This window comes from Eremomyces bilateralis (genome assembly GCF_010015585.1).
Source record: "Eremomyces bilateralis CBS 781.70 unplaced genomic scaffold P152scaffold_22, whole genome shotgun sequence".
Lineage (NCBI taxonomy): Eukaryota > Fungi > Ascomycota > Dothideomycetes > Eremomycetales > Eremomycetaceae > Eremomyces > Eremomyces bilateralis.
Window position 1 is genome coordinate 115,372 of NW_022985088.1, and position 24,983 is coordinate 140,354.

Below are 24,983 nucleotides of genomic sequence, written 5' to 3' on the forward strand. Positions count from 1 at the left end.
CACACGCGTTCATTCAGTCACTGAAATGCATTCCTTTCAAATTTGATAACCTCTCCGTCACCCCCCTCTCTTCTCAATGGGATAGTCTATCCATATCTCTGACATGCATCAATTCTTTTAGCCTGTCAAAGAAGAGTTCCAGTTTCTGACGTTGTAGAAATGGCCGGCGTTGGGGAATTCCGGAATGCCTGGGTGGAGGAGTCTGTTTCCGGCTTTCCGGCTTCCCCCACCCGAAGCAAGGGAATGTTTCAGACATCATGCCTCTATCCCACTCTCCTCTTCCTTGTGCAAGAGGATATTCTCCGATCCTGACTGAAGAAGTAAAAGTCAGTGGCTGTCGTGATGCAAGGCAACTTCTTCGGACTGACACGGTCGCGTGCTGGAGTTTCGTGTCTTTTGTGTTGAGCCGTTGAACCACACTACTCAATTTCTCGGTGGCTAACTTCAGGTACGGAAGTCCTAGATTGATCGGGCTTTGTATATCAAAATGTGTACGCACTTCTATCCTTTTCGGTTTCATCAGTCTCTCCGCGCTTGTTGGAGTCAGCTTCTGTCGTTTAGACTCTCTCATGAAAATGTTGTACATTTATTCTTGCAAGGTTATTGCCATCCTTATTTCCCTCTCGTTCGCTTCTGCTCGCTTAGCCATTCTTCCGAAGCACTTATTTCAAATAAAAGACGAAGGATCCCATCATGCCGATGTCGATAAGCGGCAGTTTGTCGGCTCATGCGATATGAACGAGACGTATTAGAACGTTATTGTGTCCTCAATCAGTGATGACCGTTGTTCTGCGCGACCTGACTTGACCAATCTCTGTCTACATCATATGACGTAGCAACTTCAGTCGCGTAAGCATCACTTTCGGTCCGAATTGACAATTTCATGGCCTGGGTACTGACGCAAAAGTTAGGCCTGTGGGCCGAACAACGTGCGCTTTATTCAGATACACCGGTGGTGGGGCCACAACGGTCACCGTAACCAGCACGCAGGTTGTGACCACCCCTCCTCCGGACAGAAACCGAGCCGTGATCTTGCCTGGCCAGAGTCTATGAGAACAGGGTGATGCTGGCCTCATCAGCGCTGCACAGCAAGTACTGGCAGGAGAGTCAAGGTCGTTAGATGAAGCCTCGGCAGCGGGGTTCTCAAGCGCCCGCAGTTGTGCGCAAGAACATAACCCTGTGGTTGTTTCTCCTCTGTTTACGTGGGCAACACGTCTGTGGCACCCACGGTGGTAACCTCTCTGGTAGCCCCTTTTATACCCTTCCTGACATCCAAATCTAGACTGAGTACAATGATGTCGTTGGGATCTACCTGCCATCGAGACAACGACCATGCATAGTGTGCCTAGCTCTACCTCTACGTTCCCCTCTAGCATTGAAACCACTCTACTCCCTCAAAATACTGGTCTGTCACCCTCGTTAGGCAGCGGGGCTGGGATGCCCCCTGACTGTGATGGAAATGAGACGCTGGACGATATCAGTTATATCTTCGACGGGTATTGCTATGGATTTACCGTCTCCTGTGGCGAGCCCTTGGTGCAGAACGATGTTTTCGCACAAGGCCGAGTCGCCGCCGCCGCCCGATTGTGCGGGGTCATGTGCCGCTTACGACACTTACCTGCATTCGCCCCTATGCATAGGTTTTACATTTTACGATGGAGAATTGGAAGAGTGCAGTTGTTTTCTTTTCGAAGAGACGGCCGAACGGTATTTCCAAAACGGAACCCTAAGTGGAGTTTTGGATATCATCGCCCAAATCGACAATACGACCCGAAACATGGAATGCTGCCACAGCCAGTCCCGGAAACGCATCTAGTACGGTATCGTTCGACCCTGCCACGATCAAACACCTGCCTAGTAATTCTGGAGGCACCGGTGGAGGGGGGTTGACATTCCTGACCCAGACCGTCAACAACAAATCGTCGGTTGAAACGGTAATTTCCACCGTGCTTAGCGGAGGATCGGCTGGTGGTACGGCTGGCGGTGAAGTGACTTTTCCGACGACCTAGGCCACCATTAACGGGACCACCGTTGAGACGGTCACTTCTACCATCCTTAGCGGAGGGTCGACTGATGGTACTGGCGGCAGTGGCGGCATTTTCCGCCCTGCAACAGTATCTTCTGATTTGACGGACGGAGGAACCTCAGAGGCACCGGTGGTAGCGGTTCTCTCGATCCAACCGCATCCTCTGGTGCCACAGGACAGCAAACCGAAAGCGGCACCAGTGACGTGGGCCCGATCCTCCCTACCCCGTCTCAGAGTATGTGGAGTTCGACATCGATATGGGCCTCGACTGGGACCATCATCCGGACCGGTATGAGCTCAGGTTTTTCTAGCGGAGGCACTGGCGGATCGGGCGTTACATTTCCCACGACCACGACACGGCTTTCAAGCCCTTCTCTGGCCACCATCACTACAATCAATGAGACACGAACTCTCACGGCGACCGTTGGCAGCACTGGGGGCAGTGGCGGCGGTGGTAGTGATGGAGGTGACTCGACCCTCCCTACTTCAACTGCTACGTCCGATTCGAGCATCGAGACAGGTCCGGTTGGTACAGGCTCATCTTGGCCGCCGTTCAGTATATCTAATACCGATCCCCAGACAGGACAACGGAGCACGAGCTCTCCATATACTGGCCTACCATCTTCGGATCTCCCGTATCCATATCGTAACACTACATCTGGCTCCCTTTCTTACCTCGCTCAAGGTGCCACTCGCCCTTCGTCCGGGACTCCTATCCCTTCTGTCAACGACACGTCGCGATCATATACCTTATCCAATACTGATGATGATCGCTCAAGGAATCGAACAACACCCACTCTTTCAGGTACACCCGTTCCTTCTGGGAATGAGACAACATCGTGGCAGTATACCTTCACCAATACGGACGAGGGCCGCACGAGGACTTTAAATAGGTCCACTGTCTCTTCAGGCATTCGCCTTCCTTCTGGCAACGAGAAAGCATCGTGACCGTATACCTTCACCAACACGGATGACAGTCACTCGAGGACTCGAACCACATTCCTCCCTTCTTTTGGTTTGCCGAGATCATACCTAAATTCAACAACCTCATATTCTGGGCTGGAGCCATCATCCGGGCGGCAGCCAGTCGAGACGTCCAATAGTACTTCAAGTCACAGCAGGTCTACCGCTGATGCTTCTCGAAGCGGAATCGCATACATAACGCCTCCTACGTCAAGCCTTTGCGAATGTTCCAATGCACCTAGCACGACCACGATAACCGAAACCTTTTCCACTACCATATATCAGACCTCGTCCGAAGTTCCAGAGTATCCATACGAGACGCCCACTGCCGGCAATGAGGACGAAGACAGAAAACACCGACGCAGAAGAGGTGATGAAGCCACGCCATCTCAAATTGCATGGCCCTGTGCTGGTAGTAATTCGCAGGGTCCTAGGAATATAGTCGTGAATGGGAATTTCTAGGCGTATGACACCAATGCAAACTTCGCAGTCGGTTGGATCCCGAAGACGGATCACCCTTCGGAATCTTTCTGGTCGTACGCGTTGACGACCAGCTCAACACTCAACGGCGACCGTATTGGGCACGTGGTCATCACGGATACGGCTGCAGTCATTTTGATAACGCAACCGCTTACCTTCTGTCCGGAGACTCAATACCGGCTTAGCCCGTTGCTTACTATCCTTTCGCTGTGCACAGGTTCATTTGAAGCGGGTAATAGGACGGTCTTTGCACTGCAACCGTTGAGTCTCTGGAGCAACTTTACCGGTATTTACATATCTGGGTCATCTGCTGTAGAAGTGAGTCAAGACTTGACGATTCGGGTTTGGTGCACGAGCGAGAATTCGAGTGGCAGATTGAGGTTAGATATCTATAATATTTCCCTACTTTCGGCGCAATAATCCATAGCAAGGCTCCTCTTAGAGACCACAGACGGTCATTGTTTGCAATCGTAAAATCGTTCTCTCTAGTTGATCTCCATGTTGCGTTGCATATGCTGTGAAACCGGCCTGCGCACTTTATTTCAACTGACAAGTGAGGCCTTTATGCCATTCGTGCGCCGAGCCGTGACTCGAGAATGTTGTAACTCCTTCATTGATTCGGCGCTTGATTGTTAACAAATCGCGATGCCTTTACACTGTTTTTCTCCATTCGTGGCGGGAATTGGCATGATTCAACTTGGATATCAAAACGCAATCGAGTGGTGGTAGGGATGACCACATGTCATTCCTCAGCGGCTAGAACGCCGAATGAAATGCGAGAACAGCATACCTGCAGCACAACTAACCTCTGTACAAAGGAGAATAAAAGCTGCCAGCCGGAACCTCAGATTGTATATTGATGAGCTCTCGGATCTCAGGAGAAAATGTATCCAAGGCAAGACTGAGCTTCATCGGCGACTCGATGTTCGCAAGGAACAAAGTGAGACGATATTCGCCAATTCAATAATTTGCACGACTAACCAGCCAGTTAATGACAGATGCTTCCGACGCGAAACGCGAGCTCCTGGTCTCCACGATATCGTGTTCCTACTCACCAAAAAGGAATCAGAGGTGTCCAGATATGCCCCGTTCTCTGCTCCTCGGATCACATTCACTGTGGCCAGGCCGATAGCTCTCCCTTGCCCTCGCGCTGTGGGAAGGCAAGAATGGTGTGGTTCGAAAATACAAAGCTCGAACTGTTCCAGTACCATAACTCTGTTTAAGAGAGACTGGATGCACAAGATGGAACACGCGGCATACCAGACAGGAACCCCTAGACTCCGAGCAATTCTCCGTGTCAGATGACAGGCTGTTGCGCCACAGCATTTTGTAATTGGCACGTGCTGAGATGGAGCCACATCTCATCACCCGGACGTGACCCTGATTGGACTGGAACTTGAAATGAGGGGACATCCTCATTATGTAAGCATTATGTCACGTGGCTCAGTTCTCCTCACTCTCACAGCTTTAACGTTCATCTTCCATTCCTCCTGTTTCTTCACACTGTGCCCTTATTAACAAGCGGCATCCCGACCATACTCCACTCCCCGACAGGCCATATTGGCCTCCGTCTTGTGTATCATACAATCACTGTAGATGGCGGCGAGATCGCCTCTCAGTGTCCGCATTCGAAGCGCCCGGATCGAGCCCTCACACGCTTCTGTGACTGAGATGGATTGGTCGGTTCACTTGCCGGCGTCAGATCCAGCGCCTACAAACAGATTGCGCGACCGTCGCCAATGAAGAGCACAGTTGTTTAACGATTTGAATTCAAACAAGCTACAGAAGAGAAGGATTGGTTATCATGGCCGTCACTCATCAATTCCCGCCGAAATTCGAACAATTTTCCCTTGTCCATGACCCTCCATTCGCCAACTCCCGTTTCAGTCCACTTCCCACTCGTCAAAATAATTGCCAAGGAAATAATCAAATCCTGGAGAAGGCCCGTTTGGCGTGAAACCCGAAATTAAGGCATCGAGCCTGATCATATCCCGTCATTTGTGTCCCTCCTCCAACCGCTCTACGCATACGCCACGGGAGCCATGCCTCCGCCACGCCGTTCACGCTCAGCGAGCAGCGTCTGAATCTCGCGATCCAATTGGTAGATCAACTCCATCGACTTCTCGATTGACGCCTGGCGACTTCCCTCGCGTTGCCACCGTTCGATTCGCTCGCACTCGGTCTGGCGGCGGCGGTATTTGGTGTTGAGTTTCTCGCACACCTTGCACAAATGGTTCTCCTGGGCGGATTGATAGACCAGTTTCATCCCGCAGACTTCTCCGATGCGATATTCACGGTTGCAGTGCTGGCGAAAGTGGCCCCACTTGAAGTCGCCGCACCCATAAACGATTTGTTCGTAGAAGCACATGGTTTCTTGGCAACGCTATTTCGGGTACCTGCGTCAACCCCCAGAACATCACTCGTGTCACGCACTGGGCTGACATACCTTGATATTTCAGATCTTGCTTGGAGACGTTGTTGATTGGCCAATGCTCTGCAAAGCTGTCAGCGTTTCGTCATTCCATTCACCAGTTGTCTCCGTTTCGAACCTTTTCAGAACGATTGGGCACGGCAAGGGTTGTGTGTGACGAGTATGTTACAAGAGCGAATTTTGATCCTTAGGTCTTGAAGGCCAAGGTGAATAGATTGGTGAGAAGAATCGGAAGGAGCTGGACTTTGACGGAATTGAGGACTTGTTGTTTCGAATGAGTTTGGTCCTGTTCACGACGAACCGCCTCAATTTATAGACGGCCAGAGGAGTCTCCATCACCGCTTCGACAACCCACTTAGAAAGTGCCGAAGACTGTTTACTCCAATCGTCATCCTCGGACGACGTGGTGATTGAACCCCGCTTCATTCTATCCAACGATATTGCGACGATCACACGGACCATCGTCACAGGCCGTCCTGAGACCCATGGATGCCAGCTCATCACGAAGTGATGATACCTTGGGCGCTGCCGAGCTGCAGAATCACTCGGTCTATGCCAGCGGACATCAGCCATTGTGGATCGTCCGCCGGTTATTCTAGCCGTTTGAGGAGTAAAATGCCTCAATTCCTTGTCTTATCATCGACACCAAGTGGTTCAGAGCTCTCCTGAAGGTGCGAGTTTTGTTGACAATTCTATTCTATCCCTGAACCTCTCCCGTCCGTGGAGTTTCAAAGTCACGTGCTCCATCCCGCATCTCTAGACCTCCTTCTGCAATGTCCGTGCTTTTTGCATGATTGGGCTTTGTTGACAGCTCGGGTTTGTTGTGTTTCCTCAGTCAGTCCATCGTGTTCAGTTTTAGTTCTCTGTTCCAAGTCCGACGGTCGCTTTTTGGAGGCTCTGCTCCAGCCAATTGGCAAATACCAGGTCTAACGTGAGACGCTTCCTAGCTTGTCTGTGGTTCTCATGCTTCTACACATCAGTCTCTCTGCTCTTCCCTTCTCACTAATGGATATTCCACTGGCTCGCTCATGGGGTGTCCACCGACAAGGGGCGTTACAAGGCCCTATGACAATAGGGCAGGATATCCCTCCAGTCTTTGCAGTTCAGCGCCATGCTACATACGGGCCACTTCGCATATTCTTTACCACAATCAACCTGCATTATGCAGCCGGTGCCATTCTGTCACTTTATCTCGCGTGGATATCCGACCCTTCCTTACACCATAGCTGGGCAACCATCACGATTCTGACTAGGGCGTGATGATCGACTAATGCATGGGGAGGGCCGCTGGTATCTTCACACTCAGCTGATTGAAGTCTCCGTTCATCCGGTGTCTATCCCCCGCAAGCCATTTGACGTGGGTCTGTCTAAGTCCTTGCAAGCGGGGCGAAGAAATGCCCTAGAAACACTGGTGACATACTTCACATGGCATTGAGCACATGGTGGCGCATTTGGGCAATCACTGCCGTTGCAATCTACGCTAGAGTCCACCGGATCATACCCATCGGTCATCCGGTGACGTGGCAAACGCGGTTTGGTCAATCTATGGAGAGCTCTAGATGCCGTTTTACTAGGGCTTCTGATGCCGAGTTTGACAACGTTGACCGCATATCAATCCAACGCCATCTTTTCACCTTAGGCAGCTTCCGGGGGGCAATTTTGCCCCAGCTCATATGCGGCATCCTCGAATGCTTGAAGAGAAAGTTAAAGCCGATTAAACATTCGACAGCTATTCGACCGGAGCATTTATAGCCGAGGGAGTTTCCTAGGAAAATCACCGACTTTGGCCACTTGATTGACGTTATTGATGCCCCCATCTGTACGGCAATCTGCGCGAGGTGACGCGCACCCTGGTCCGTTGCCTTCGCCAGATTTAAGGCAACGGAGTAGTTCAATGCATTGAATCACATTGCAAGGATGGAATGTCTGTTTAACTGGCCAATTCGACTGACAATAGACCCAAGCGTTGCAAATGAGGGGGTTGGGATAGCACAGTGGAATGTGGCAGACACCTTTCGTTCGCATTTCTATCCTCGCCTCACCCGAGCAGAGCCAAGCGTAAACAACACCATATGCAATCAAAATGACCAATAAACATCCATTGAAGTCAACTGGTGCCCGTAATTTCGATTTCGACGCGACAACATCTCATAACACGGCCCTCGCGTCCGTTCAGGGACCATCCGCCTCCCACCAGAAGATGGGACGACGTTGATTTTGTCTTCCTGCAACCTTGCTTTGAGTAGGTGCGCTTAAAATCATGTGAATGCTCTGAGATGCTGGCAGTGCATGGCCCGGCGGTCGCGTGAATTGCCCGTACTGTGCGCAACCTTCCTTCAGTCGCCGACTGCCGAGGCGAGCTCTGGTTGGGATCTGGTTTAGCAAATAGAAGCGCGAGCTGGGACGTGAAACACTTCTGGGCCGTCCCCGGTGGGTATCGAGGGTGGACTGGTCAAGAGGACGGCCAGGGTCGGTGTTAGTCAGTGCTTTTCTCTGCGTCTGCCGTACTGGCGGTCCAGTGAGACGATGCACCGGGCTGCTTGACATGCAGGTTACACTAGACCAATAGGACACCACACAGCCTCCTGTACGCAGCGAGGCGAGAGGCAGAGGCGCCAAGCGGTCGAGGAGGGCGGGCTCGATTGCTTTGTAAAGGTCACCTATCGCTCGTGGTTGCAGTTCTGCAAGGCGTAAAATCTGCCGGCGGATGCCGTTCTTCAAGGCTGCGAACCTGTAAGACTCGCTCTACGTTACACGACTGACAGTATGTTTGTCAACCGCTCGCTCCACATCCCACGAATATGGGAAGGCCGTCTGCCGTGGAACTTACGATGGGAGAGTCCGATGCCCTGGCTCTTGAGCTTCGTATCGGTGTAGGCGAGCGTTAGCCATTGGAGAAGAACAAAGGTATTAAGCTGTGGAGTCACACTTCCAGCTGCTCCGTTAGGCAGCCGAGAAGTTCTCGATTAGCAATTTATGGGTAGCTACGCTCGGAGAAATCGATATGACGCTTTTCCTGAGTCCTCGTGCCAGTGGACTAAAGCTAGATGGCCAAATACATGTCAAAATGACAGCATAAAGTGAATATCGCACATCATAGATATGATATTATTAAAAAGCTGGTGATATGTTTCATATCTCGAAAATTGATTTGGCAGTGCAGTCCCGCAGCGGACGGGATTTCATTAGGCTCCCCATGATAAACCCGGGCTTCCACCGTATCCACCTACCCGGGATGACATCGCTGGGAATGCCACTGGTCCCGTACCCATGGGCACCTTGACGATACTTTACCGTGGCTTAGTGGAAGAAGGAGGATTTGGGAAGCAGGAAGAACATGTAGATGCCTCTCAGTCTGTGGTCTTATTGTCTCCTTCCTATGCTGATGGACGCCTCTCCGTCGACAACCTATCCCTGGAGTAGGTGTGAACACTGGCATTCACAGAGTAGAGAATCTCAAAGTGCCGTATAGAATCAAGGGCTTTGCCGCGTCAGATAAATCCACCGGACGGCTCTTGGATGCCGTTCCGGGCTGGATGATTGCCCCGTATAATGAAATCAACATTAGTGTCCCTGTCATAGCATGGGTGATGCATTCATCTGCATACCAACTACATCACACCTTCCGATCTCGCGTGTCTGTGATTCCGGAATGTTGACAAACCTGTTTGCTGTGTCCACTAGAACGCCGTTGCTTCCGGTAATTGGTAATAAGGGGGAAAGCAATTGGAAGAAGTGGATTGATTGTTCTGGAAAAAGTTGCTATGCTTGGAAGGCGGGCGGGTAATGCAGGCTGCTGGTGAAAGGCAGCTAGATAACACAGGAAACCCTTGGTCGATAGGTTCCCGGGCCAGCTTTGGCACTGAACTGACTGGATTGTTATAGCCTTATAGCTCATGCACCCCCTTGCCCCTCCTTTGATATTCCCGCTGGTCCTTATCGATAAGGACCCGGATATATCATGGCACGAGACTTCGAGTCAGAAAGGAGCAGTAACAGATATAGTGGAACTACTGCTCGGATTTAGAATAGCGATCAGATGCGTTCGGAATTCCCAGTGGGTATCCGCCAGTAGCCCACCAGGCCACCACAAGGATGTTCTCAACGTTTTGAAGCTTGCTGGGACTGATAAAGAAAGGGCATCCATGCACCAGGGGCGAGAATTGATGGATGATACATGGCTGTACCTCTGAATGCAATGGTGTGCAATATTATTGACGTACAGTGAGAGATTTCAGCGAAAGGAGGAGAAGGGAGGTGGCCACACGTGACCTTGAGGATGGAAATATGGATGACTAAGCTACTGACCAGTTTGCCAGTTGTGGACTCGTGGTTGAGGCTTGAGCAAAACGCGGGGCTAGATGGTGATGAACAACTCTTCTGCAATCTGGTCAACAACATATTCCCATGGTCTCTTCTTATCCCTTATTAATATCTCTGTTTAATGTTGACAATGATATCTGGGCGGATTGAGTATCTCCTTGTCCACCAGTCTCTTGTTATTGTTCCCTACAACTGTCCAACTATTCCCGCGCGGACATCTTTACGGTAGACAGCCATGGAGGATTCTAGATGGGCGACACCGAAGGCCCCGAAGGAGGATGAAAAGACACCAGCTGCTATGGAGCCTGTTCCGGCAATTGTATGTGTCTTCCCAAAGCGTGGAAGACGTGGATATAGTGGTCATTGGTAACTGACCTGCATCAGGCCGCGGATTCATCAGTAACGCCCAGCGACTCCCAGTTCAACAACGGATTTGATCCAGAAGATGAATTCGCCCAGACGCGGGGACCCGATGACTTGTTCGACGACGATTTCACCCCCATGACCGAACCGGTTATTGAAGCCCAGCCACAACCTCCACCTGAACCCTTACTACCGGAACCCGCCGAGCCTAGAAAACCCAAGGGCGCCCGAAGAGGAGGTGCAACGGGAGTAAATGGCCAAGGCAAAGGGGAAAGCCCTGCGAGCGCGGGAACACCTGATGTGGCGAAGCAAATCGCGAATGCCACCAGAGCATCGGCAGTCAGGGGGGATCGTTCAGCGACAGGTGGCCCTAAGCGAGTATGGAACATATCCGCGCGTATTTACCAGTCCGGTGTACTAACCAGCCATTTAGGAAAAGCTTACCGAAGAAGAACTGTCGGCAAAATTGCAAGCCATGCAGCTAAAAAACGAATCGCTGCTCGCCGCCCACGCTCGCGCCGAGGCGGACCTGGCATCATTCGAGGCGCGAGAAGCCGAGGCGGCCCGAAAACAAGTTGTCGACCGACAGAACCGACAGCAGATGATGGGGGAGCGGGAGCGAAACCGACAACGGAAACTCAAAGCGGTCGGAGGACGAGAATGGGATGCCGAGAAGAAAGAGGAAGACTTCGCCGAATCCCGTCGCGTGGCCCGAAGGGGAGCACACGGTGGTGTGGTGGGTGGGCATCCGGCCTCGGCGGCGCCGGAGGATGGCGGTGCCGAAGATGGATCAAGGTCTTATGCCTCGAGAGGTCGTGGCCAAGGGCGAGGGAGGGGGAGAGAGGGACGGGGTGGGCGAGGAGGCCGAGATGTTAGCCGCGGGGGGGAGAAATCTGTGAAGGAGAAACAGCAGGCGCCTCCAACCGCATCGGATTTCCCCGATCTCCCTGCCACCTCGAAGGACACAGAACCTGAAGTGAACCCTCCGACGAAACTAGAGTTTCCCATAAAGCCAGCTAACGACGCGGAGAAGGTGGCAATCATCGACAAATCAAAGGCAAACGCAACCAACGATACCGACATTCTCACAACCCTGTCGCCTGCGGGGGAGAAGAAATCCTGGGCTGATCAGGTGGAGGGAACATTATCGCCGTAATGGGCCTCCGCTTTGCTGGACCGCAAAAGTTTTGGATTGCCGTCTTATGAGCAGTAGTAGCATTTGGAGTAGTCACGTTGGCATTTCGTTATAGTCCACGTTACCTAGTTAATGGCATTGATACCCCAACCAAACACTCGAAGATACGAAGCGCAAGCAGGTGGCTAACGTATCATGGTATTACGAAGCCTTTTAAACTAGATTCGAAACAACTTCATGGCTTAGTGACTAGGACGTGACTTTGGAGAAAGAAGACGGCTCGAGCAAAGCTAGCTTGCTGCGGTGCCAGGCTTGGGATTCAAGCCAACTATCTCCCATCTATGAGGGACTAAAGTTCCGCCTCCAGACAATGCCAGCCGCAAGAGCGGCGCACATTACCGCACCAGCTGCAAGATAGTAATTTGTATATTCCACCGGCTCATCGTCCTTCTTTGGATACGCAGTGCCAGGGTACATAGCCGACTCAGCAAGCTAGAACGGAAGAATGTCAGTGAATTTTGGTCAGCCAGAGCTGCAGGACAGAGACTCACATTCACAAACACCTCTGCAATGCTCCCCCATTGCACACTAACATGGACAGGCCCTTGCTGCCAGCCTTGGGCAGCAACCCACTCCTCCGGCTGCCCCCCTTCACCTCTCTGCATCGCCTTATCCCTGTCTGCCTTCAGCGCAACGAAGACGGCCGGGACCTCCTCCAGATGCTTATACTTCTCCAGCAACCCGGTGACATGTCCCCAGCTCTCGGGATCCGACCCATCGTAGCAGAAACAGAGCAGATCGCACGCCTCGAGCTTCGCCCGGTTCTCGAGGATCGCGGGCTCCAGCTCGCCTAGTTCGGAGAGGACCAGGTAGCACTGCTTGCCGCCGCGCAGCTCGACGCTGTTGACAGCGGAGCGCGGCTTGATGGTGGGATGGTAGAGCGGAGAAAACGAGCGGCCGAGGAACGCGTCGAGAAGGGAGGATTTGCCAGAGCTTGGCGCACCGATGACATAGCAGAGGAAGACGTTTCGTTCCACACGAGCCGGTGGACGAGCCCCAGCACGCCGGCGGCGAGACTTAGTCGTGCGGAGGGCGGAGAGGGTAGGGGTATTGGAAGTGGTGCTAGACGAGGAGGGTTCGAAGCCAAGGTAGGCAAGATATTCAAGAGTCGTGGTAGGCGACTCAAAGGTGGTCATGCTCCATTGCGCCAGCCACCCTTGCAAAGTAATGTACCCGTTCTCATTCCGCACCGTTTCCGACGGGAAGTCGGCTTCGGCCCATTGGCGTGGCAGGCCCGGTGTTGGCGCGAAGAGCGCGGAGAGCTCGGACGGGGACAGCCCGCCGTCGTTGTCTTTGTCGGCGCGGAGGAAGAGATCGACGAAGAAGCGGTAGCCTTCGGGGGAGAGCTCGGCGCTGGAGAACGGAGGGACGTCGAACTTGGGATGGATGAAGGAATCCCGGAGGGAGAGGCTATCGGTGTAGTTGAATTTCCGGAGAATGAGCCATATTGTTTCATGGCGACCCTTCTCAGCGAAGATCTTGTTGAGCAGGATAAATCCTGCCTCTGAGACGCCTGGCTCAGACTCGGAATCCGGGAAGTATCGTCCAATTGTTCTTCTAATGTCTGATACCTCCGAATCTGTGATATCTTTAGAGAATACTTTCTGTTGAAAAGCGTGGACTTCTGCATCGGACAAGTAGCCGTCTTGGTCCTTATCGCAAAGGAAAAAAACCCGCTTGAGCGCAGATACGGCAGTTGGCTTGAGGGCAGCCTCCTTTGTATCGTACAGCGGCGCAATAGGATGCGTTACAGCCTTCTGGCATAAGAAGAACACCTCGTTGATGTTATGATGCTCCTTGGCACTCGTCCGTATACAGGAATCGATCTCCTTGAATTCGTTCATCAGCGGCAACATCTCGTCCGACACCACCTGGGGTGTGCTGCCATTGCGTTGCAGGTCGGACTTGTTCGCGCACAGCACGACGGGGACATTGACGCCCAGCGACCGGAAGAAGGGCATCCAAAAGAGCGCCACCCGCTCATAGCTATAATGGTCAGAGTAGACGAGGAGGATGACATTGGCTTTTCGCAGCTCGCGCTTCAACGCGTTGCGCTCGTGTGGAAGCGCGGACGTGTCGACGATGGTTGTTGTGACATTCTCGGGAGTGCCAATCGTGGGAGGAAGAGTTACGGGTGGTAGAACAGGTTGGATCTTGTGCGTAACGAAAACATCCTTTACGAGGGAGGTGATGATGGAGCTTTTGCCTATGCCTTCATCGCCACAGACGCAGATACGAACTGAGGGAGTCGTTAGCTGGGTTGGTCTTGGTGCAGTGGAGTTGTTGGAATATACCTGTAGCCATCAGTAAGTTCCATAATCACCTAGAACACGTTCCTGTTCTAGTATGATTCGCTGATTCCCGCATTTTCGGTGATATGTTTCCTGTGATATCATTGAAGTTGCGGAGCTCTCAAACTCCGCATTATTTTACAGCTCCGAGATTTGCCCGTGATATAATTCAGCTGGGACGAAACATATCCAGGGCATTGATAGCTTGAAATGATATCGCTATTCATAAGCCAACTTATTCAATCGTTTTTATTAATACAGGATCTAATCGTTCTATATTGACTGGGTACTCCTACAAACACCACTCAATGTATGAATATCTAATAACGGATTCAAACTCCGACAAATGCCGCTCAACCCTAAATCCTCAAACTCCAACATACATGTACAATCCAAAGCAAATGAGAGCAGATCGACCTTCATAACTGCGCACCGGTCCGTGGACTTCTCACAGTCAAGCCCCCCGTGCCTTATTTCTCTCCCTACCGGTCACCACCACCGTCCCATCCTCCGCCCTGATCTTCCACCCCCCCGCAATTAACGCCCTGGCTACCGCCGGTCCCAGCACCCCCCTTTGACCTGCACTGTGATTTCCCTTGCCAACGACTATTGTAAATTCTGTCCTGGGCAGCTTTGATCGGTCGTGCCCCGTCACCGGCTCCGCATGCTTGACCGTCTCCCACCATGCCTCGACCCTGTTCACCGCGATGCGCGCCCCGTTCGTCCGATCGATTCCATGGAGGTCGAGATGTGTGGCGGACGATTGCAGGGCAGCTTGGGCATCTGCGGCGGAGCTTTGTGCGTCGCGGAGGTCGTCTCGAAGTCGTCGGGCCTCGGAGGAGTAGTGCGCGGTGACGCCGCCGTAGTGGGGGTTGGAGCGAGAGAGCTGATGGTAACGGTGGGCGGAGTCGACGACTTGGCGATGGAGGGTGGAGAGGTGGACAGTGGTGGGGCTCATCTGGGAGGGGGAGTTGAGAGGGAGGGGTTGAGCAGTCGAAGGACTCTTCGTGGGGGAAGGTAATTCAAGTGGGACGTATTTCGGAATGATTGCACCAGGGACATCGGCAGTGATTGGGCCCGGTGGCTTGAGTAGCGCCGTTGCAAGATCGTGAGCCGCGGACAAAATCGGTGAGCTGGACGTAAGTCGAACAAGCGCAGCGCACGTCGAGTCGTCAAGATGGGGAAATTCATCCTTGAGGGATAACGTGCTAGCAAGTGTCGCTTCTTCGTCCGGAAGGTCATCGCCGTTGTCCTTAATATCGGCGCGGATCATCTCGTGAAGGGTGGAGCGGACTGTCTGGTCGTATGTATGCCAGATGGACGACACTGCTTGCGTAGAGTAAGGCGTCCGCTCGGCAATGTACGCGATCTGATCCTGGCCCATTTTCCATCTATTCTCTGGCATCCCACTTTCAAAGGCATCGTATCGAGGCATCTCCTCCAGAGCAGACCTAGTCTGTCGATTCTTCTTTTTTGGCTTTTTGCTTCTTACGTTCCCGTTCTCTTCAGCAAACGCGTCTACGCCCCGGAATTTTGGCTGCTCTTCTCCCTCCTGCTCCCCGACCAGATACACGAGGTTTAAAAGGGCATCGGTGGTGCGGGAGAAGTTGCCGTTCGCTTTCTTCAACTGATACCGCAGGTCTCGTTCTTTGAGGTTGTGAAACATCTCACTCAACCGCCCCACTTTCGTATCCTCGTCCGCTCCCATCATCTCGTCAGACATCTCACAATCGCCCAATACCCCCGCATTCAGACCTGTCTCGGATGAGTTGCTACCGTCTCGGCCGCTATTGGAGGTGGAGCTAGTCGGCGCTGATAGCTCCCCCAAGCTTGGAGAGTCAATCTCGGCTGAAAGCGTCGTGTCTTCGGTACACGGGTCCGACGGCTGGTTGTTCGTAATCGAGCCACTCGTGCCGGACGGATCGAACTGCTGTGCGTCGTCGGCCATCGCATCGTTTCGGATGCACTCCAGCACGGCGCGCGCACTCTCGTATTCCGTAGGGTCGTTGAGGTCATTATAGTCGCTCAAAATGGCACGGATGAGCTCGGGACTGATAGGCGGAAAGAACTCGCGCTGCGAGATGACATGTTAGTGCTGCTGGGTCAAAATTATGGTTGGAATAACGCGATAGGGTCGTGTAAACGGTGTATATTACCTCGAAACGCGCAATGATTGTTTCTAGATCTTCACCCATTTTGTCTCGCAGTCGATCTAGGTAGTCGTGGCCTATTGGCGCAAGTATTGCTCGCTTCGTTCCCGATTAATAAGTGGGTGGTCATGATCTGTATTTGAATTTGAAGTGAATGTTAAAGGTATTTCTGAGTTCTGTGTGTTGGCTCGGCGCAGATGCCCTAATCGATTGTCGGCGTTGAGACCAGGTGTTGCAGATGGGTTATTTGATTATTAGACCATTAGCTTCTTATCACCAGGACTAACTAAATTGGAGATAAATGAACTGAACAAGATGAACACGATGAGATGAACGATGATGATGATGACGGTCAACATAGACCCTTAGTGCCTCAGGCCGCAATATTTGTTGATGATATATTAATGGAAGCAGTTGGGGCAGTGTTATGCGATTGCGATGGACCTCAATAGGAGCAAAGTGTTTTTTGGAGAATGATATCATGATATCACTTTAATGATCTGTCTATGTTGCCTCAAGTGGAGAGACCGCGTATAAAACCAAACCAACGCCGGGCCGATGCAATAGTGCTGTTCCCGCCGGTCATGCCGAAACTCCAAGTCCGGGTATCCGCATAAAAAAGGAAATATATACAAAGAAGGAATGCAGCTCTAAGCCATCGTAGACAGACAAGGATGCCAAACTTCGAACCGGCAAGAGACGTGACGCTGAAGATGGAAAGATTGGACGCTCCTGCGATTCCGTAACCCCTAATCAACCATACAGGTCATCATCAACGCTACTAACTCCTCGTCGTTCATCCCCTGGATCGGGCGGAGTCTGCAGTCTGTCAATGGCGTCATCGCTCTCTATCCCTCTCAACCTGCTCCGCAACCCTCTCCCGGCATCCGCACCTCCATCGGACCCATTGCTCCTGGCACTACCGCGACTGTTCCGACTGGAAGCGCTGCCAGTCCTTCTCAAAGCCGGTGTAGCGGGCTGGCTTGAGCTTTGTCCTTGACCGGATGACGGGAATGATCCCTCTCCCGCCATCCTCGTCCCTGCTGGCGGACTTGACGGTCGACTCATCGCGGTCTGGTATGAAGGGAGGGCGGGCCGATCAGGGCCCGAGGTCGCAGGAGGAGGGGCAGGTGTTCTCAGTGCCGTGTTGTAACTCGGAATCTTACTGAGCGCGTGCAAGTCGTAGGGGAGGTTCCTGGCCGATGATGAGGATTCTGCGGGTTCGTTTGGCCCCGAAGAAAAGATGGTTGAGAGATTGGTGGTACGGCCCGGGAGATCCGCAACATAGCTGTTTCGAGAAGAAGGCAGACCGGGACGATAGGAGGAATGATCGCTGCTCGGCCTAGGAGAGGGGTCTTGGAAAGAGGCTTGTCGGCTGGGATAGAGGGAGGGATAGTACGAAGTTGCTGGTGTTGTGACCGTTGGGGCACCGGATGTGGCATGACTCGGTGGGTCTGAGACCGGGCGACTAACCTCGCTGGTCCTTGGGGTCACTGCGCCGCCCGTATCACGACAAGCAGGAGAGTGGCCCGATTGTCTTGAACGGCTCGAAAACGGCAGCGCGTTGGCGGCGCGTTCCTGCAAGTTCGAAAGACGACACCGAAGCGCAGATGCCGATGCCGCTTGGTTGCTGGTATCTTGTGTAGGCAGCGCAGCTGCAGCGACACCTTGAATGAGATGTCTTGCACTATTGCCTGCCGCTCGGACTCTCTGGCGCAAGTCCTCCTCGCTGGCTCTCCGACTTTGCGTATAAAAAACCGGTGTGTTGGCGCCCGTGTTCCCGGCTGTCCTGGCACCGTGGTCGGAACCATCATCGTATAATTGGTCGAGATGGTGGAGGTTGTATATTGGCGGTGCTTCTTGCCGAACGGGCTCGTTGAGCGTCTGTCGTGACACTTCGGCTGTGGGCAGTTTGACAGCCAGGGTGTCTTCGTTGATTTGGAGCTGGGGGGAAAGAAAGAGGTTGATGATGGCACGAATCTTCAACTGGCTCACATGTTGGTCTCCATTCAATATGTTGACGTAAATCCTCAAGGTGTGGTAGATCTTGATGTTCGCGGTGTCGCACATTTGTCTGCAGTCCTTGAAGCTCCGGGGCAGGTCCATCTTGGTATCGAAGATGTATGCCTCGTCCTGGAGCTCGGTCGAGTCGGGCGCCTGTCTTTGTGCGGAAATTTCCGGCACTGGATATGTCTGATGCTTGATGATCGTAAACCAGTCTTTGTAATGTGTCCGTCCTGCTGGATTCCGCGCGGTGTCGTTGTAGGTGTTCACTGTGTTCTCCCGCAGCTCCATCTTGACATCCTTGATTACAACTCCTTTCTTGAGGGGCGTGAGTTCGAAATGGGCTGTGATCGAAGTGCCGAAAACATAGTTTACTCGTGGCACTGAGATTTTGTAACTCAGCTTATCGTTCCAGACCGACTGGTGGATTTGTTCGTGATCGAAGATGTCCGGATTCGGTCCCTCGATGCGCATGATGCGGATTTTTCTGGCCAGTGGCAAATCAATACTGCCAAATGGTCGCTCGATGGTCGCATAGATCATCCAGTTCACCATGATGCGATGTCTCCAACCGTCCCTCTTCAACCCATTGACTGTATCGTGAGTATCCGGCGGTAAATCGAACTGAAATGCAAACTCTTTTAATCCAGAGCCGATTGTGTGCGAGCTGTTCTCACCCACTTCGCCCCTTGGGAGCAGGATGATTTCTTTCTCATAGATTGTGTCATTCCTCCTGGTTATCACGCCAGGATCCCAACCCATCTCCCAATACAACTCAAGCGTCCCGACCAACTTGACCCTGATGCGCTTTATGTCCATGGATCTGCGTTGGTCCAGATATATGCACCCCTTAAGAGCAACCGGTTGCGCTCCCTCGAGGGGTGTACCTTCAAAGACCACATATGGCTGATCAAGTCGAATCTCGACATGCCTGTATGACCTGATATGGCTACCGGTCGCACTGGACTTGCGAAATAGGGAGGAGGACAGCAGCATTATGAATCGCTGTGTGCTACACGCACACCAGGGTTGACTTGGTGTTCGAGGCGTGAGGTTCACTCTCAATTGCGGAGAGCATGAGGAAGTTCGGTTTCAATGTGTTCCAGTTTCTAATATGAACGTGGAAGAGGGTATGTCCAGTCTTGCGCCTGGGTTCGCTCTTGGTCAAGGTAAATGCGACAGGAACGTTGCACAGGAAAGAGAGTGAGAAGTCGTATTTCGTGGGGTGGAGACGCTGAAGTGGGTGCGGTATGAACGACAGTATCTTAATACGATAGATGTAGAGCGAAATGGATTGTTGACCTCAACCTGGAGGAATCCTGGACTTCCTGACAATAAATCAATTTGGTGGAGTGACGCAACGGGAAAACGGCAACAGTGGACAGGCAAGGAACACCCAAGCAACAAGGAAGGAATGCTTAGGCGTCTTAGTCTCTGGTATTTATGGTTTCCTTGTTTCTTTGCCTTCAGCCGCTTCAGGGTTTTTTTCTTCTCCAACAATCAAGCTTCCGTAATCCGTAAGTGCTGTGTAGGGGTTGTAGTCTGGAACTCTAGGCGTTGAATTACCACCGTAGTATTCCGCGATCTGCGTTCTGTGCCGTCACAATGTTCAACGGAACTCTGGTCCACTTTCGCGGGTAGTTTGGAATCCACTGCACGGCCCGATTTTCGATTTCGATCCAAGGTCGGGGAGACGGAGCCTCGGATTCAGCCCTATGGTCGACTGGTCTGGTCCTTGAGTCCGTACCACATGTGAAAGACGGCGACTTGATCCGATCAGAATAGGGCGGCCAACGCTCCGTGTCGTCACTCGTCAAGAACAGGAGATTTTCGTTCCGCCTGGTCGTCCGGGGGTAGGTAATATTTCGGGATCGTTCCGGTTGGAAAATGGCACATGGAGGACAATTGGACAAGCCGATAAGCAACTTTCGCTTTCACCCGAAGGTGGGTACTGTTGAGTATCCCGGACGCTAACTTGGTAACGCTCCACTTGTCGGTGAAAAATATCCCGAGTTTCTAGAAGATCTGCCGCCTAGAACGTTGTATTTCTGGCCTCGGTCCAAGGGTAGATCATAGGACAAAGATATTAGCACTGCAGATCCGGTTGTTTACCTAGAAAAATAGGTGCTCGCAAGGGTCAAACAAGAGAGAAGAGAAAAGGGGGTGAAAGGAGGTCAACGCAGCAGGAGATCAGCGTCTTTTTAAATCAAACCACTTGAATGAAGGCAACCTGCAGGTGACGCGGCGAGCCGCGTGGGATAAATCACATTGGCGAGACCCTGACGGGAACCGCGGGATCTCGCGATAACTACTTAAGTCCTTGCTGATCGACAGGAATATCAGCTAAGTGCAATCCGCCATGATGTGATGGGCACACGTATGCCGTCTGATATGGTGAAGTGGTCTGTCGCTGGTAAGGATAAGTATTATTAGGATTTGGCTGACCCTGTGCTTATGATCCAGCTAAATGTGTCTCCTGATGTTGTCATTGGACCTGTTGGTCGACATCAAGCCAGCCTCATCGCGACAGCAGGGAATCCAACTCCAGAGGTGTGGCTGGCGGCGGATACACGGCTGTTTCGTCCAGCTGCATAAGTGGTTCCTCCGTCCCATCATCTTCAGTCCTCATGCAATATAGTCATGCACACACGAGGCTCGGGTATGGGGGAATTCAGAAATACCCGTACGGCCGTTGGCTTCTGGGAGTCGGAGTCGGGGAATTGTGGGTGCCGTGTCTTAACTGAAACCGAGACCGGGCGAGAATGGACAACCTGATTACTTATGTTGCTCCGTTTCGGCTCAGATTCATTACCTTTTCAAGATATAATCCCCTTTACTCATTTGAGTTAGTAAGCCGAGAGGCTCTCCTTTTCCGTAGCTTGAATTTTGGAGGTCGTTGAAGGAGACAGCACCCCCACTCAACATCTTCCAAAGCTAAGTAATTAATTAGCTGTTACGTATCAAGCGGTTGACTATCGCAACACTGCATCCCGCTATCCAGACTAAACGGAATACCCTCAGAGGCTAAGTGTTTCTGCCCTAACATAGAGAATTTATCGATTGGCCATGATTTCCTGGTCAGTTATCGCTGTTGCCCGCCATTTGATTCTTTTTCCCCAAAGCCATGGGTAGAAAGGTCTAATGAAACCCGAGGGGTGCATTATGGAATATTATGTGATATGGAAAGTGGGACATATAACATAGCTTAGAGGCTAGCAGTGAGATAACAGGTATGAAGACTATTTCTGTAGGCATGCTGACCAATACATACTATATGTACATATAAATATACTTTAGAAATCATCTCGGCAGCTAAACTAAACCTATGTCTTAACTCAGACATAGAGACGGATTGCATGGTACTTCACTCTAACAACTGCTCCCCGCCGTAGACGGAGCCCCGTCACTGGCTTCCGCGATCGTATCGACTCCTTCTTTGGGACGCCCCCAAGTACGAATGTGACCTATAATGGTCCGAGTTAGCAACGACAGCATCCCGGCTACCGCGGAGGCCGACTCACCGTTCATACAACTCGTCACCACCGCCTCCTCGACGAATCCCACCCAGCACAGCGGATGCTCGTCGACCTGCTTTGCCATCACCGGCGGTAGAAGCGCCGTCCGCGACCTCGGTTCGACGGGATGCACGATTTCCTGTTCGGCGAGCTCGTGGTCTGCTCCATCCTCGCCACTGGGCTGCCGTGATAGGTTGCTGTCGGATCGAAGATGTGTGGAGGACGATTCCGCCCGTGTCCGTGCGACGGCAAGGTGGCTGGAAATGGAGGGTCGGTGTCGGACGGAGGCCTACGTGAGCAAATTGCTTTAGCCCGAGGTCACGGTGCTCCTAGAGTCGATAAACAAGGGGAGGGAGGGATGATATGCACCGCAAATCAGACACTCGTCAGCAAGCATGACATCGCTTTTCTGCAACGGCTCAAAGGTATGGTCCGGTATACCGGCTGGTACCTGTTAATGGAATAGCCCGTGTGGGGATAATTCCGGGTCCGTCGGCTTCGGGGCAACAATCCTTACCCATGGAATTGACTGGTAAGATATGCGGCCCGTACCAGGGGTAAATGCCCGAGCCGAGGATAAGATTTTCAATGCATATCGAGCGAATTGAAAGAAAGTTCCACTTACTGCTCGAGGTCGGCCCAGCATGCCGACGCTAAAATCCCATAGTAGGAGTCGACAATCCTCTCCTACACTGCCGAATCGATAATTTCGTTCGTCGCATCGCCAGGGATCGAAGGCAACCGACGTCACCCACGAGGCATGCCCCTGGCATCGTGCAACGAGAGCGCTGTCTGCCACCGACCAGATGGAAACGAGGTCGTCCTGACCGCCGGTCAAGATATATCGGCCGTCTGGAGACCAGGTCACACAGAGTAGAGCGCCGTAGTACGAATAGAATACATCGAGAAGCCTTTGACGCAATTGAGCATGGTGACAAGTTTGAGAAATGGAATGACATACTTCTCGTTGCAATAATCAAGCACTCGTAAGCCTCCATCATCACTGACGATGGCCAGGTATTTTGCATCTGGACTAATCGCGAAAGCGTTCACCCTGGCATTACTAATCTTCCAGAAAGACACGGGATTGGATTTCTGGTTCGTGCTTTGGACGCTCTTGCACACCTGTAACGTGAACGACTTCGCGCGTCCCGTACCGTTCGTGTGTTCGTTAATCGTCGATGACGCGCTTCCACTTGACGACGTTGCGCCATTTGCAGCGGAAGCGACATTCTGTGCTAAATTGGCAGCTGAAGCAAAGGCATCGGTGGATGGGCGGGCCTGGGAATGAGGAGCAGCGGATGGGCGATCGGTGTTTTCGGGGGTGAATGGCGCGTCTTCCTTCTCTTTGTCATATACGACGATCGAACCGTCAAAATGCGCCGCCATGAATAAATTCTCGGAGCCCGGAAGCCAGCGAATATCAGCGACGGCGGACGAGTTAATAATACCCTGGCCAGGACGTTAAAAAATGTTCGGTCCGCTTCAGGCGGAGAACCTACGTTTTTATTCAAACGGGCATACTTCTGGGACATCGGCTCATACCATATAATGTCCCCGGTCGAGAAACCGATCACCATATCCAAGTGTTGTTGGGATTTCGTGAGTTGGTTGATGTCGTGACAGAGTGCATGTGCCTTGGTAAACAATATCTTCGTGAGGTTCTCGTCCTATTCCACACGATGGATGAGTTCCTGTAAATGTGAAAATGGAGCTTGAAGGTTTCTCTCACCTTCTTCACATCGCTCAGATCCAACCACTGCAACCCTCGATTGATGTTCGCAAATGCCAATATCCCCTGCGGATTGCGCTCTCCAAGTCTCTTCCCCAGCGATTCATGAGGAATCACCCGGGACACAAACGATGAATTGCTCTTCACTATGTTGTTCTTCGGTTTTCGCCGCTTCGAGCCATCCTTCGTTTCTTTTGAATTAGGCTGTGGATACAACGCCGTGTTCCCCGCTCCAAACTGGGGGACCTGTGGCGCGTTCTCAGGAACTGAGCGCACAGTGCCAGCATTATGGGCTCCTCCGCCTAGGCCGCTACTCCATGCTGTTCGTGATAAGAGTAAAGAGGAGGGGTTTCGCCCAGTATTGCTGGCAGCTGGGCTGTCTTGCACGATGTCGCTCTTGCTTCCGGCCGCGGGGCTGCGGCTACTCGACGACGGACCGGAGGTGGATGAGGATGGTGAAAGAATGATGAGAGACAGCTTCGTACCGGCTGCGGGAGGTGGTATCGTAGTTGCGAGGGGATTGGTGTTCTGTACAGGTGCTTCGGAAGGATGGGGAGGCGGGGTCGCGAGAAGAAGGTCGTCGGTAAGATTGTAAGTGCCTGCCTATGTGGTCAGTTTGGGATTTTCTATGAGCCGTCGCTCGAAAAACAGCGTCGAGCCGTAATTCGACATACCTTCACCGAGCACCAATTGATATTCCGGCCCGGTGGGATGCGATAGCGTATTATTCGTCTCGAAGGGCTGTCCAGGGCCGCCAACGGAACTGTAGAACCCATCCGGCCGGGGTGGCGGAGGCAGTACGCTATACGCCATAATCCATCAGCATTGTTATCCGTATACCATATCAGAGATGTTGCGCGACTTGAAGCAGGACGACCACGGAATGCTCAGGTGGCTTGAGACAAGCCTTTCTATCATTGGCGCTGCGGTTGGCCTCGTGTTCACCAACCAAGGAACACGCCATGCGAGACATGGTGTACAAGCAATAGAGACAAGGGCCAAGAACATCACAGGACAACATATACAGAATCGTATCATGCGGAGCAGAGTTTATACTTACAACATAGTGTTGGGAGCAGTTGAGACCCGAAGGATCCCAGGGCTTAGTTCTCAATGATAGGTTGAATAGACTGGCAATACTTTTCAGTTGCCCGGGTCGTTGGACCCATGCTTCATCACAGACTCGTGCCGCATGGTGACATTCAGTAACAGTGGAAAATGAACTCAAAGATCACGACACAGCGTCAGATGAAGGTGAAGTATGAACTCATCCGGTGGAGTACCTACAGTATCGGGGCATCGGGATGTTGACGGAGTGGTGGGGCATTCGTTATAAGCGGCAAGCCTACCCATCCAGTTACACCCCTCATCCTAGGGAACACGTTTGGGCCTGACTACAACATCTCTTTCCGTCATCCGGCATATGAAGACTCTCACGGCGTCTTAATCATTTCTCCTCGACTGGGCCGAGCGAAGTCGAGGGTTTGAAGAGGATCATCGCGCAGGAGCA

At 52.2% G+C, this 24,983-nt stretch overlaps 9 protein-coding genes across 9 annotated transcripts; 3 read left to right on the forward strand and 6 right to left on the reverse strand.

Annotated features, from left to right (window-relative positions):
• Positions 1-596: 596 nt before the first annotated feature.
• P152DRAFT_461134 (uncharacterized protein) lies at positions 597-1,473 on the reverse strand. Its single transcript, XM_033680055.1, has one exon. It carries the CDS (start codon positions 1,317-1,319, stop codon positions 882-884), a length of 438 nt encoding a protein of 145 aa, XP_033531377.1. The 5' UTR covers positions 1,320-1,473; the 3' UTR covers positions 597-881.
• P152DRAFT_451700 (uncharacterized protein) lies at positions 1,333-2,974 on the forward strand (the record flags this gene model as incomplete). The annotated part of the gene is made up of 3 exons (XM_033678246.1): positions 1,333-1,586; positions 1,799-1,971; positions 2,202-2,974. 3 exons carry the CDS (start codon positions 1,333-1,335, stop codon positions 2,972-2,974), a joined length of 1,200 nt encoding a protein of 399 aa, XP_033531378.1.
• Positions 2,975-5,157: 2,183 nt separating this feature from the next.
• Positions 5,158-6,109, reverse strand: P152DRAFT_461135 (uncharacterized protein). Its single transcript, XM_033680056.1, has 3 exons — positions 6,019-6,109; positions 5,916-5,963; positions 5,158-5,852 (listed from the first exon to the last, which is right to left on the reverse strand). The coding sequence occupies exon 3, from the start codon at positions 5,835-5,837 to the stop codon at positions 5,490-5,492; it is 348 nt and encodes a 115-aa protein (XP_033531379.1). The 5' UTR covers positions 5,838-5,852; positions 5,916-5,963; positions 6,019-6,109; the 3' UTR covers positions 5,158-5,489.
• A 559-nt stretch (positions 6,110-6,668) lies between these two features.
• On the forward strand, positions 6,669-7,242 carry P152DRAFT_147846 (uncharacterized protein). The gene has a single exon (XM_033673904.1). It carries the CDS (start codon positions 6,864-6,866, stop codon positions 7,158-7,160), a length of 297 nt encoding a protein of 98 aa, XP_033531380.1. The 5' UTR covers positions 6,669-6,863; the 3' UTR covers positions 7,161-7,242.
• Positions 7,243-10,513: 3,271 nt separating this feature from the next.
• On the forward strand, positions 10,514-11,929 carry P152DRAFT_147914 (uncharacterized protein). Its single transcript, XM_033673905.1, has 2 exons — positions 10,514-10,964; positions 11,026-11,929. The coding sequence occupies exons 1-2, from the start codon at positions 10,725-10,727 to the stop codon at positions 11,740-11,742; spliced, it is 957 nt and encodes a 318-aa protein (XP_033531381.1). The 5' UTR covers positions 10,514-10,724; the 3' UTR covers positions 11,743-11,929.
• P152DRAFT_461138 (mitochondrial Rho GTPase-like protein) lies at positions 11,869-14,192 on the reverse strand. Its single transcript, XM_033680057.1, has 3 exons — positions 14,076-14,192; positions 12,273-14,020; positions 11,869-12,213 (listed from the first exon to the last, which is right to left on the reverse strand). Exons 1-3 carry the CDS (start codon positions 14,083-14,085, stop codon positions 12,061-12,063), a joined length of 1,911 nt encoding a protein of 636 aa, XP_033531382.1. The 5' UTR covers positions 14,086-14,192; the 3' UTR covers positions 11,869-12,060.
• A 97-nt stretch (positions 14,193-14,289) lies between these two features.
• P152DRAFT_147935 (uncharacterized protein) lies at positions 14,290-16,385 on the reverse strand. The gene is made up of 2 exons (XM_033673907.1): positions 16,229-16,385; positions 14,290-16,146 (listed from the first exon to the last, which is right to left on the reverse strand). Exons 1-2 carry the CDS (start codon positions 16,265-16,267, stop codon positions 14,527-14,529), a joined length of 1,659 nt encoding a protein of 552 aa, XP_033531383.1. The 5' UTR covers positions 16,268-16,385; the 3' UTR covers positions 14,290-14,526.
• Positions 16,386-17,938: 1,553 nt separating this feature from the next.
• On the reverse strand, positions 17,939-19,222 carry P152DRAFT_402741 (uncharacterized protein; the record flags this gene model as incomplete). Its single annotated transcript, XM_033676670.1, has 1 exon — positions 17,939-19,222. A coding segment is annotated over one exon (1,284 nt), but the record flags the coding sequence as incomplete, so codon positions are not given.
• A 2,306-nt stretch (positions 19,223-21,528) lies between these two features.
• On the reverse strand, positions 21,529-24,740 carry P152DRAFT_461140 (WD40 repeat-like protein). Its single transcript, XM_033680058.1, has 8 exons — positions 24,534-24,740; positions 24,148-24,275; positions 23,474-24,072; positions 23,244-23,411; positions 22,703-23,193; positions 22,367-22,652; positions 21,748-22,030; positions 21,529-21,690 (listed from the first exon to the last, which is right to left on the reverse strand). Exons 1-8 carry the CDS (start codon positions 24,536-24,538, stop codon positions 21,596-21,598), a joined length of 2,055 nt encoding a protein of 684 aa, XP_033531385.1. The 5' UTR covers positions 24,539-24,740; the 3' UTR covers positions 21,529-21,595.
• Between the last annotated feature and the right edge of the window lie 243 nt (positions 24,741-24,983).